This window comes from Lactuca serriola, chromosome 7, assembly GCF_051521515.1.
Source record: "Lactuca serriola cultivar US96UC23 chromosome 7, Lser_US96UC23_V15, whole genome shotgun sequence".
Lineage (NCBI taxonomy): Eukaryota > Viridiplantae > Streptophyta > Magnoliopsida > Asterales > Asteraceae > Lactuca > Lactuca serriola.
The window spans coordinates 36,096,856-36,110,838 of record NC_136414.1 but is presented as its reverse complement, the minus strand read 5'-3'; the positions used below and the strand labels follow the sequence as shown (position 1 = coordinate 36,110,838).

General features: G+C 35.1%; 1 protein-coding gene across 2 annotated transcripts; it reads left to right on the top strand.

Annotated features, from left to right (window-relative positions):
- Positions 1 to 3: 3 nt before the first annotated feature.
- On the top strand, positions 4 to 2,212 carry LOC145063192 (seipin-2-like). 2 transcript variants are annotated; one of them, XM_079010778.1, is made up of 3 exons: positions 4 to 1,142; positions 1,233 to 1,722; positions 1,969 to 2,212. In XM_079010778.1, exons 1-2 carry the CDS (start codon positions 51 to 53, stop codon positions 1,695 to 1,697), a joined length of 1,557 nt encoding a protein of 518 aa, XP_078866904.1. In that variant the 5' UTR covers positions 4 to 50; the 3' UTR covers positions 1,698 to 1,722; positions 1,969 to 2,212. The 2 variants fall into 2 exon arrangements, with proteins under 2 accessions (XP_078866904.1, XP_078866903.1); XM_079010777.1 differs by lacking the exon at positions 1,969 to 2,212 and having other exon boundaries at positions 1,233 to 1,862.
- The last annotated feature ends 11,771 nt before the right edge of the window (positions 2,213 to 13,983 follow it).

Here is a 13,983-nt window from a genome sequence, read left to right as displayed (position 1 = left end):
TTTTGTAATCCTAAATCCTAACTGTTGATGATGTTGCCATTTCCTCTTCAATGGAACAACAATGCTCTGAATCGATGTCCGAAAACAACAACAATAGCATGATAATCGGAAATCTGGAAGCCGATTTCCACGACACCGTTGAAGAAGAATTCCCTTATGTCAATGCCACAAATACCTTTGCTTCCAATCAATCCCATTCTAGTTCCGAGCCTGATCATAGCATTTGCAGCAACGATGAAGAATCTACAGTTCATGTACTATCTGACCACACGCCGGACTCTCCATCATCTCTTTCCTCTTCCGGCCTCCGCCGTCGTCGACCTGTTTCTCAGCGGAGTTCAGAAGATATGTGCGACTCTCAGTTCTTTAGAAACAACCCCGATGGGTTGATTGATTTTGATCGACATGGTAGTCCTCTTTCTCAACGGAAGAAGCATAATCGTTCATGGAGTGCGAACAATTACGAGAAATCAAACTCTACTCGGCCTCAGAGTTCTGTCGGTGATGGAAGTCCGTTACACGGAATGGCGGAGGCGAGTTCTGCGATTACTAGTGTCGGTAGCAATGGAAGATCGATCAACTATGAGTCTATCCCAGTAAATTCGCCTACAAATTCTTTTCCGATTCTTCTTCTTACCTTATCTGAACTTATCCTTAAAGTTCTTGGGTTTCAAACACAACTGTTTTCTACCTATCTCACACTCCCGATATGGCTATTACAAATTTCGTACATATTTGCGTCTGATCCCTTATCGGTTGTATACCAATGGATTGCAAAACATAAGTTTTCATGGAACTCAATCTACCAGATCAGTTACGTATTGTTGCGGTTGGCTTACTGTTTTTTCATTTTAGTTTGTGTGGTAACTTCATCTTTCCTTCTTAGTGCCATAATGATGAAATGGATAGTGTCAGAGCCTGAACATATGACAGAGGAGTTGATCTTTGATTACACACGAGATACTCCCATGGCGTTTGTTCCCATAATTTCCTGTTCAAATTCGTCTTCTCCAGGGCTCATCGAAAAGACCAACATCGGAGCTACAGAATCACAAGTTCTCCATTTCGATCGTGAAGTTCAGGCCACTGTCTCCTTAACATTACCAGAATCCGAGTACAACAGAAATCTTGGGGTTTTTCAGGTACGTGACTAACATGATCATAACATGATCATCTATTCATCTTTTGTTGTTGGATTATATACATCTCATAACGTTCATTTCTGACTTAAGGTGAGGGTAGATTTCCTCTCCGATGACGGAAAACCCATCGCAACTATCCGGCAGCCTTCCATGTTTCCATTTAGAAGTGAACCTATTCGGCTCTTGTCGACCTTCTTCAAGTTAGCTCCTCTTCTTGCTGGCTATTCATCTGAATCCCAAACTCTGGACATAACATTTCAAGGGTATACTGAAAAGAACGACGTCCGTACATCTTGTTCAAGAGTTGTCCTTGAACAACGAGCAGAATTTGCAAGAGGAGGTGGTATTCCGGAGATATATACAGCAACTTTAAAGCTAGAAGCTCGTCATCCTTACTGGAAGAGGGTTTTGTGGTATTGGAAGAGTGTGATATACATGGGGATGACAAGTATGATGTTTACGGTTGAGTTGCTGTTCATGCTACTATGCTGTCCGGTCGTTTTTTCAGGGCGACGGCTTGTGGCTGATGCCTCTCGGAATACTCCACTGAGTTGAAGTTGACTGCTAGGGTTTTATTGTGGTACGCAACTAGATTTCTTTTAAATTACTCTATATATCTTATAGAATTTGGATGATAAATATAATGTAATATAATGTAATACATGTATCTTATATGATTAGGTGGATAATTTTATTAGATCAGAAATATGGTTTGGAACATTATAGATATTACTTTGTCGTGTGATACGATATCCCGTATTGTTTTTTTTTTTTTCTAAAATAACAAAAAAATATATTAATCTACTACTTTCTTTCGTCTTTCTAGATTCAGTGAGTTTCATATAGAGATGAACAAAGACCCGTCTCAACTTGAAAAAAAAAAGATCGTTCTAGTTCGAAGGTCCAATATATATAGGACCGGTTATAACCAATTAAAGACTGCCGAACCTCAGAAGTGTAAAACTTTCTAAAAATTATGGGTGTTGTTGAAGAATGTATAAATGCAAATTTACATTTGTAAACTTCCAATACATTTTATTGAGAAATGATTAATGTTTTGCATTGTGAAATTCATATCAGCACAATAGAATAATTAATTTTGGTTGAGAAATGGTTTATTCTGTTCCTACCTGGTAAGCAAACAAGATATTCTCATATTATTGTAATGTTTCATTACATGAAAGCTTTCACTATTGGAACACTATCCCAACTAGTGTTTGGTACGTAGAATAAAAATTGGAACCAAAATAAATTATAATATTTCTAATAAGAATATCCATAATACAGAAATAATATCCATAATACGTTTTAAAGTTTAATCGACTGTCAAATCAAAATTTTATTTTCCATATAACTCTATCAAAATATTTTTAGTTCTATCTATAAAATGCATGAAACTCTATAAAATTTTAATAAAATATATTTACATTTTTAAAAAGTTTATTTTTTTTCCATCATATGATTTAATGGACATTTGAAAGCATATTTTACTTAATACCACATATTGATATCAAAATATGTCGATAAATGTTCATCATAGGAATTTCCATAGCATTTACGAAATTCAATCTTCAAAATGTCATTGGAACTTTAATATATTTGTTTCTCAATTGCTTAGAATACACATCAAAATAAAAATGTTACACTTTAAAACCTAGTTAGTCATGCTTTTAAAGTCAAAAATAAAAACCAACAAGAATAACAACAATGAAAATAACATGTTAACACAAATAACTCCAAAGACATACATTTGTATTATACGTGATGATGGGATCATAAGCAGTCCTAACAATGAACCTTTAAGAAATTGATAGTTACATCCCAACTGTGAACGTATCAAGAACGTTTATGATGAATGACTCATAAAGCAGCAACAACATGATACATAAAAAGATATGTTAACATCTTCTTTTTAAGTATCTTTTAAAAGCACTCTTGACGTTAGTGCATATGCAAGAAGCTCATCATGTACGGATATGTAGAACATAAGGAATCATAGTGATTTATATCTAATTTTCTATAAAATGATGTACTCAGCAGTTAACACAAATAATTCCAACTATATACATTTGTATTATAAGCGATTATGGGGGCCCGCATTTTTAAGCAATAACATCATTCAACAATCATAAACAATCCTAACAACGAAACTTTATGGAATTGATAGTTACATTTCAATCACGAATGCATCAACAAAGTTGATGAGGAATGACTCATAAAGCAACAACATGGTATATAACAAGATATGTCTTTTTGAGTATATTTTAAAAGAATTATCGACATTAATAGATATGTAAGAAGATTATGTACATATATGGAAAACATAAGGAATTTAAAGTAAGTTGTATCTAATTTTCTCATAAAGTCATGCACTCATCGGTTAATACAAATAAATCCAACGACATACATTTGTAATATAAGTGATAATAGGCGCTCATATTTCTAAGCTACAACATTAATCAACAATCATAAGTAGTCCTAACAACAAAACTTTAAGGAATTGATAGTTACATCCTAATTGTGACTGTATCAACAACGTTGATGAGGAATGACTCATAAAGCAACAACACTATATAACATAAAAAGATATGTCAACATCTTCTTCTTAAGTATCTTTTAAAAGAATTTTTGAAGTTAATAGATATGTAAGAAGCTCATCATGTATGGATATGTAAACATAAGGAATCAAAGTGATTTGTATCTAATTTTCATCTTAAGTCATGCACTCATCAGGTAACATAAATAACTCAAACGGCATACATTTGTATTATAAGTTATGGTAATGCCTCACATATCTAAGCTGCAACATTAATCAACAATCATAAGCATTCCTAATAATAAAACTTTAAGGAATTAATAGTTACATCCCAACTGTGGATGTATCATCAACGTTTGTAAGGAATTACTCATAAAGCAACAAAAACATGATACATAAAAAGATATATCAACATCTTCTTTTTTAAGTATCTTTTAAAAGCATTTTTGACGTTAATAGATATGCGAGAAGCTTAACATGTGTGGATATGTAAAACATATGGAGTCAAAGTGATATATATCTAATTTTCCCATAAAATCATGCACTCACTTTGGTTTTAGTGAAATCCAAGCAATCCTCGACTCCTAGTGATATTCAAGTTGATGGGTTTTCTAAGGTTACAAACAAGCTATTGGACAGCAGAAACCTAATCAAATTATGGATACATGCAACCTAGATTATTATGGATTTTTCTCAAGTTATAACAACATACTTATGAAGAAAACTTCTAACCTATGAAAATCAAAAATCACATAGTTAGAATGCATACCTATTGCAAAATTCGAATAATGTAAATAAACCTCTTGAATTCTTCCTTGGAAAGCAAGCACAAATAATGTGAATGTCTCTAATAGTTCACACACAAACTCTAGATCAACCATAGGATCGAAAATACGGAGAGATGAGGGAAAAGAAAATGAATTCTCTATGTGTTGTGTGTAGGTTCGATTTTGGCTAGGGTATGTCCCTATATATAGCTACTAGAAACATTGATTTGAATATTAAAATAATAATATATTAACATGACTTAAATTTGTTTCCTTATCTATTATTGGAGGCCTCCAGAATACATCTTGAACCTCTCCAAACAGTTACTATGGGAGGTTCTAGAATTGTATTGAACCATTGCAATTAAACTATTGTGCTCTTAATTAATTATAATTAATCCAAGATTAATTTCTACTTAATTTTGATTAACTCTTAATTAATTATTAACTATTTATATTTAATGTATTCATCATATAATACATTAACAAATCATTTTCTCTCTCTCTCTCAATATCAATCCTAACTATTTTCTGATTATGAGGGAAGCCCAAAAGAACTTTACTTTTATTTACTAAGATTATACCAATTTGATTAGGACCTTAAACACTTTAATCCAACAGTCTCCCACATTGATAAGTCGCCAACTATAGTCTTTGAATAACCAGTAAAGAGTGCTTTCTAAAGCCTTTTCCAAACTCTAAATAGATCAGATGCTAGCCCTAAGATAAGTGATAAGCTATTCTTTCATTCTTTAAGATATCACATGGATACGATATAGGGATACAAATCAATCTCGTAGTCCAAGATTTTGTTTCTCGATTTCCGATTTATGATGATGTGACCAAGCTACGAATTGAATACATTAATTTTGTCTAGGATTGGCCCAACACTATAATGGCAATATCAAATCATTGAGGGACCAACAATATCTCTTTTTCCTTAATAAGCAAAAGGGACAAATAAACTTTGACTATATAACGATAACTTTTACTCGTCATGCTATACATGGAATTTCATTTTATTACATCCAGTTATGGATGTGTTGATGCAAAACCAATACACTATAGACTTGCAAACTATGACTTTTATATCTTTGTTTTTTAGAATAAAATATATTGTCGTATTAGAATTACTCGTGATTGAATCCATGAAGTAATCTTTAAGCGTGAATTTAACCAATACTTAAAATCCTTATTTTCAAGTACTCATGAATATTGTAGCAATCCCTATGTAATGTCTAATCACCATGAAGAATCTACAAATATTCCGTGACAGTCTTAAATCAATACCTACTCCCAGAAGTATGACCGACTGTGGCATTTCAAATAAGATATTATTCAGGAAGTAAACATGCAAAGAGAAACAAAAGAATAAACATTGAAGATTGTAGTCAAAACTCATAAATAAATCTTTATTATTTAATCACCAAAAATAATTACAATTTACTTTGGTATATTATAGTCACCTCTTAATCTGATGCTTCTGGCATGTTTGAAGTGTTTGATCTTACTTAACCCCTTTCTGGGAGGATCAACAAGATTATCATATGAAGATAAATGATTCACCACAAGCTTTCCCTCTTCAACTTGATGTAAATATAATGGTATTTCCTTACGATGTGTCTTGATCTCCCATGATCCTTTGGTTCTTTTGTCAAAGCAACCACACCCTCTTTATTGCAGAAAATCTCCATGGGATCTTAGATTGACAGAACAACTCCAAGATCTCTAATTAAATTCTTTAACCAAACTACTTTCTTTGTCACCTCGCTCGTTGCAATGTACTCTGACTCACAAGTGGAATCAACCATCGTTTGTTGCTTGGAACGTTTCCAAGTTAATGTTCCACCATTCGATAGAAATACCCAACCAAGTTGCGAATAACTATTATCCCAATCTATTTAAAAGATGGCATCACTATAACCACTCACCTTAATTTCATGTTTGACACCGAAAACAAAGATCTTATCCTTGGTTTTCCGTAATACTTAAGTATGTTCTTCGCTGTTGTCTAGTGAGTTGCACCAAGATTTCATTGATATCGACTAACCATGCTTAAAGCATAAGCCACCTCAGGACAAGTACAATTCATAGCATACATGATTGACCTATAGCTGAAGCACATTGACCCTTGCTCAACTTGACAGTATGATGCATGGGTAAATCCCCTTTCTTGGAATTCTCCATATTGAGTCGTTACAATATTTTATCCAAGTAAGTACTCTGGATAAGCCTTAACAAACGTCTTTTTCTATCCCTATAAGTCCTTATTCCAAGAATGTAAGTTTTCTCTCCTAGATCCTTTATAACGAAACATTTTCCAAGCCAAGACTTCACTTCTTGCAAAGTTGGAATATTGTATCCTATAAGGAGTATGTCATCAGCATACAAAACTAGAAATTTCACTACACTCCCACTAGCCTTTACATACATAGAGGACTCATCCTCACTTCTAGAAAATCCAAACTCATTGACCTTTTAATGGAAGAAAATATTCCAACTGCGAGATGCTTGTTTAAGTCCTAGATAGACTTCTCAAGCGTGCACACATTTTCATGGTATTTGGCATGTTCAAAAACTTCTGGATGAGCCATGTAAACATCCTAAGTCAACTTCCATTTAAGGAAAGTGGTTTTAACATCCATTTTCCATACTTTACAATCATGGAAAGTTGTTATGGAAAGCATCACCCTAATCGACTTGATCTTGGCAACTAGCGAAAAAATCACATCATATTTAACCCATTGGGTTTGAGTAAAACCCTTCAGAACTAGTCTAGCTTACAACATTTTTTCATTACCATCTATTTCAGTATTCGTCTTGAATATCCATTTACAACCCATTTTCTTTCGATCAGGTATATGAGCAACCAAGGTCCGTACTTGATTACCATACATGCATTGGATCTCGCTATCTATTGCCTCTTTCCATTTAGCAGCCTCAGGGCCTGCCATCGCTTCCTTGTAGTTGGCTCATCTAGATTTACCAGTGTGTTATCACTGGTAAACATGTCCCCGTCCATAATTATATAAAAACCATAAAACGAGGGTGGCATACTAACTCTACCTGGTCGACGAAAAAGTAACGAATTGTCAATGGGCTCGACTGGAATTTCATCCTCAGGTTAAGTGCTATTGTGATCTAAGATTTCCTCATATGATAACTCCTAAATTTCCTCAAGATCCGTAGTACTCCTTATGTCCTCTTTGGATATGAGCTCTCTCTAACTAGAGACTTAACTTCGAGCTACAAAGACCACGATCAATGGGTCTGTAGAACAAGTATCCAAATGACTTATATGGGTAACCAATGAAAATACACCTCTCGGCTTTAGGTTCCAGTTTGTCTTGGGTCTTGCATCTAAGGAGAGCCTCACAACCCAGAACTTGATATATGCGAGTAAGGGTGGTTTCCCGCTCCACATTTCATGAGGCGTTTTGGAAACCTTCTTGGTTGGAACAAGATTGAGGATATGGGCGGCTATCTCTAAGGCATACCCCCAGAATGATATTGGCTTTAAATCTTGGCTTATCATGGAATGAACCATGTCAAGCAATGTTCGATTTCGCCTTTTAGCTACACCATTAAGTTGTGGTGTCTTAGAGGTGTCAATTATGAAACTATTCCACATTCCTTAAGATAGCCTTTGAACTCGATATTAAGATATTCTCCACCTTTATTAGATCAGATCATCTTTATCTTCTTGCCCAATTAATTCTCTACTTCGTGCTTAAACTCCTTAAACTTTTTCAAAGGTTTCTAATTTATGCTTGATTAAATAAATATAGCCATATCTACTATAATCATCAGTAAGTGTCATGTAGTAACGATTAGCATCCTTTTTGGCAGACCTAGAAGGACCACATTCATTAGGATGGATGAGGACTGACACTCTTTCATCTCTTTCACAAGTTTTTGTGAAAGGTGATTTAGTCATTTTTCCTAATAGACAAGATTTATATTCATCATCCGACTTCAGGTCAACGATTCCAACACTCCATCCTTTTGGAGTTGGGCAATGTGTTTCTTGCTTATATGCTTAAGATGAAAATGCCATAATCATGCCTTGTCTAAACCACTCGAAGAATCAATATTAAATACATTATTGCCAAGTTCATTCACAAAAACAACAGTTTCATATATGCCATTACAAGGATAAGCTTTAAAAATAAAAACACCATTTTTTTATAAACCAAAGTTGCAGAATTATTATTTTCAAACACATAACGATAACCATGTCTAAATAAAGCGTGAAAAGAAATTATGTTTCTTGTCATTTCTGAAAAATAACAACAATTGTCTAAATAAAGCCTAACATTATCACCAAACACAAGCCTATAAGTCCCAATCATGCTAATAGCTGAAGTACGCCTATTCACCATGTTCAGGTTCAGCTTCCCATGCTCGACCATTTAACTTTCCCTTAGTCCCTGCATATCTACTCAAATATGGAAACTACATCCTATATCAAGGATCCAAGAATTTTGAAATTTAAGTGTTATTGATTTCTATAGAGTACATACCATATAAATGGTTTGCACCTTATTGAATTCACATTGAGCTTTTCTAGTCTTTCCACGTGTCTCTACATCTTTTGCACATGAGAACATATAAATTACTCTTCTTTCAGTTTGCAAGTCATTAGGGATTTGACAACCTTATAACTCTCTTGTTTTGTTTCTTGTGGAACATTTGAGCAAGAGCGAATTTCATTTCATAGGTCCAATAGTCCTCATAGGACTTTTGCAAATTAAGTGTCATTGTATCAATCATAATGCAAGCGACATTGATGACATCATCAGCATGTTGTTTATGTTCAACAATTTCCTCGGGAGTAGCAGTTGCAACATCAATTCCAGGAACAAGAGTTTCAATAACATACACTTTGTTCTCATAGCAAAGTGTCATCTTCAAATTTCACATCCAATCCATGTAGTTTGGACCAATAAGCTTGTCTGTTGATAGAATTGACGATATAGTGAAATTCAAGTTTGAGTGGGTGGTGGAGGAGGAGGAAGATCACCAGTTCTAGACATCTATAATAATAGATAAAGTTGTAGTTAGTTGATTCAATCCTTAATTTTTTAACCCAAATAAATATATAAGGCTAGGATCCATAAATACAATTCATAACAAGAAGAGGTATGTCTTAATCAAATTGCGAATTTATTTTAGGTAGGTAAGCCACTTTACCAATTTCAATCTCTATAAAATTCCTAGATCTTTCGAGATTCATTGAATTTTTCATTGGCATGCTTAATCTCGGATTGAGCTCTTCGATTTGTGACTGGGATACCAATAATCAAAAACAAGATGTGAATAACCATGCAAAATAGTGTAACACCCTTGATGTCATTTAACATCTCACATTGGCATGCCAATTATCAACAATCAAAAATTTCGATTTGTACCACCATTTAAACTTTGTATCCTAAATTAGTGTGTTGGTTAACCACACACTCCACTAATGACTAACAAAGAAACAATGTGTGTTTTCATGGATTAACATACAATTTCATATTTTTTCTAACGTAAATAGAATGGGATTTTGCAGAATGTTCTATTACTTTATATTTTACTTTTAATGCGATTAATGTCATATCATAACCCTTTCGGCAAACGATAATCCACTACTTAAAGAAGTGGTGGGTGAAAAGGACACTCATTCAACGATCATTTTATAGGTCATTTCCTTATGCCTCTCTTATTACATGATTTCATGAATGAGGCCTAGTCTTCATTTGACTAAAATATTTATTAATCTCACACATATAATATTTTAACTCTTATATATATATATATATATATATATATATATATATATATATATATATATATATATTGTTGTGATATGTCTCCGAATGTACACCGTCTTCTTTGATGTCTGAAGAAGAAAGCCTGAGGATCATAGTGCAAGAGAAGAAAATCATTAGACATCATCCACAGAGGGCTCCCAGAACGAAGCTCCGACAGTCAAGTTAGTTTTCTTCGTTAAGAGATGAGAGGTTTTGTTTATTCAAGAGGAGGAGAGAGATAGAAGATCATCTATCCCTTCTCTTGGATGATAAGGGACATCTTTATACATGTCCTTAGGGGAACAGATCCCCGACAATATCTTTTACCTTTTTCAGGTCCATCAGGTCATGGAGGTTTTTCATTGGTTAGACATGTCCCGCACATGGTTGTTTGCTATTGGTGCTGTATTGTCGGGAGGTGGGATTCAGAGCACTATCCTTCTCTCTATGGGAGTCAGAAGTACTCTTCTATCTTGTATGAGACGTGGGCCCCATTTATGGGGGTCGCCTTTGTGGCATTCCTTTATCACGCTGCTCTCTGGTTGACGCTCTATTTACCCTTTGATGTATTCTTGGTAGGATATGTCAACAACTCCCCTAGGCTAGTAAATGCTAGCATTTTCTCAGGCTAGCTGAGTTATTCAAGCGTGGATTTGGGCACGTGTTTGGTGAGAACAGATCGTGACGTATTTCTGATGTAATAGAGCCTTTCTAACCAAACAGTTTCCACTATCAGAACTATTCAGTTCCATCGCTTCGCGACTTATTTAGGGGTCCCCTGTTTTTAGGAATGGTTACATGCTTCATTTCTCCATATACCAGTGTCACACCCCAAAACCAAGAACGGCGGAAACGTTCTGGGGCGGAGGACGTCATGTAAAGTATCACAACACTGTAAATGTAAATAAGCAAAAGACATCATCCATTGCATTAAATGTATAATTTTAATACAAGCGTGTTATGTACAGTTTTAGACACCAAAAATATAAGGTAAATCAAAATAATAATATGATGAGTCTTGAATGCGCTCCACCTCCTCAAAAGCTGGCATCGGTACCTGTCTACTGATGACCTGAGAATACAAGTTATTTTGAAAGAGTTTATCAGCATTAAGCTGGTGAGTTCATAAGTATTTTAGTGTCGGTGTTTGTTATCAAAAACGTTTGAACGTGTCTCAAGTATAAGTTCGTGAAATGTATGTAAGTGTTTGTAAAAGTTTGAATCTCTCAGAAAAACCTATATTTTCTAATAAAGTAGCCTTCTACCAAGGCTTAACTGTTTTGTATGTTCGTTTGTTGTAAAAGTGTGTAATTTCCCAAGTGCAGCTATCTTTTAACAAAATATAGTTTGTACATTAAAGTTCAAGTGAGGTTATCACTAAAAATATGTAATGGGTAAATCATTGTAGTACTGTAGCTTAGTTTTATAGTAACTACTGTTGTACTAACTACCTTAAACCGGATTTATATTAAGGTAAAATGTGATAATTGCACCATGCTATCGACTGGTAACAACGACATACGAATGGTCGTAATAATGGAATGACGTTTGGCACCCGCAGACCTGCAGGTCCGGCTGTAGCTAGCAGCAAGGTGTAGGATAGTCAATCCAGTATAGATCTATACGCAAACTCAACGCTCTCCCTCCAAGAGAATTCTGGCTACAACTCGGGCCATGACATTTAAGGCATGCTCCGATACAGTGGATCAAAATTGTTAACGTATTAATGTAAGGGTAATGTTTCTCGTTCTAGTGTAGTTGTATATGTTCTCTTCCTAGTATAGTTGTATATGTTCTCATAGTATAGTTGTATATGGACTCATGAATGAACTGACTCATTGATCTAACAGTTGTAATAGTATGATCCTGTGTTACCCCGATGGTAACTTACTAATGGGGTGTCTAGTACATATGAATATGGAAGTACTTTTATGTCTATATATGTATATTTGATATATAATTAATATTGAAACGACCTTCGGATGGTTACCCGAAATCCCACCAGACCACATCCAAATCGAGAAAAATGAAATAGGGCGGATGGCCTTCCTAAGCCCTTTAAACGTTATTTATACATCTATACATATATGGGCATGCAATTTATAATATAAAAGCATAAATAAGTTTTTATAAGACATTTGAAACATAAGTATTATTTTAAGAAGAGATCGACTTGATGTCAATCTATAAAACAATTTGAAGGCATAGGTTTGATAAAACAGTTTAAGTATAAGGAACATTTGTTTGAATCACAGTTGTAAATAAGTTTGAAAAGTAAAAGGGTTTGTAAAACATTTTGAAGTAAAACAGTTTGATAGACAGTTTGAACAGTGATAAAATCACTGGTTTCCCTAGTTATTAATCACATGTGATTGAAGCAATAAATATAAGTATTTAACTTGTATTCCCCCCCATAAGTATTTAAAACATTTAAAATCATTTCAAAGGTTGATTAAAGGGGTATGAACTCACTTGAAAGTTTGAAGATAGCGAGATGGAAAACCGGGCAGAGTTTCGTCTTGGGAAACAGATTTTTCTCGAGATTCTCGAGAATCTCGGGAGTAAAATCGACCCTCAGGACTTGAGCAAAAAGACCAGCGCTTCGGGTTTGAACGGGCACGGAAATCGAGGCAAGATCGTGAGAGAAAGGAGAGACATGGGGTGATTTTCCCGGAACCCTCGCATTTCTATTTATAGGGGGTCTGAGAAGCCTCGGTACGCGGGGCGTACGTTTGTACGCAGCGCGTACGCATACGTCATGCATGAGCGAGTCCTCGACTGCCTCGGCTTCGGATGGGACGGATCGGATGGGACGGGTCGGACGGGGCGGGTCGGATGGGGCGGGTCGGTAGCTTCGCATAGGGCGACGTAGACGATCCGAGGCCCTTGATTCGAGTACGCGGGGCGTACTCTGGTCCTATCTGCTGACTCCCCTTCGGATATTACCAAGATTTTATATTTAAATTTATATTTATTTTAAATAAACTTCTAAATTTCATATCTCCTTCACACGAACTCCGTTTTCGACGTTCTTTATATCCACGCATAGGTGAGACTAAGATCTACAACTTTCGTTTAGATTCCGTTGGCAAATTATGAAATTATTTTTATTATTTATTTATTAAAATGACGTGATTAAGGAATTTTCTTCAAAAATTCATAACTTCTTTATCCGACGTCGGTTTTGGACGTTCTTTTTATGTACGCTCACGGTTTGAGGTTATCTATAACTTTCATTTAGATACTTAAGGCTAAAAACTATTGTATTGAAACTTCGCGTTTTTCGTTTAATCACTGTTGCCGGTTTTGCCGAGAATCTTCGGTTGGTCATAACTTCTTCGTTATAACTCGGATTTTAGGGTTCTTTATATGTACGAAAACCTTGATACGATTCCTACTACTTTATTTAACCCAAATAAGATTTTAGGAATGTTATATTTTGTCCTAGATTTGATTGGTTTTACATTACATTGTCTCGAAATATCGGGTTGCCACAACCATCCATCTCGTTTTTCTTTGTCGCTTTTCCTTTCTCCTATGCCTTTCTTCTCCGGTTCACGATATCCCCCACCAGATCTTGAACTACCCCTACGCTTGAGGAGTTCGAGTTTCTTCAGTTCCGGTTTGGGTTTATGCCTGAGCATGGGGTTCAACTCCCGTTATTACGATTTATCAACCGCTAGCGGGGAAGGTTGGTATTCTGGTGGCAAATTTCGAGGTTGGGTTTCATCTTCCTGTTTTTG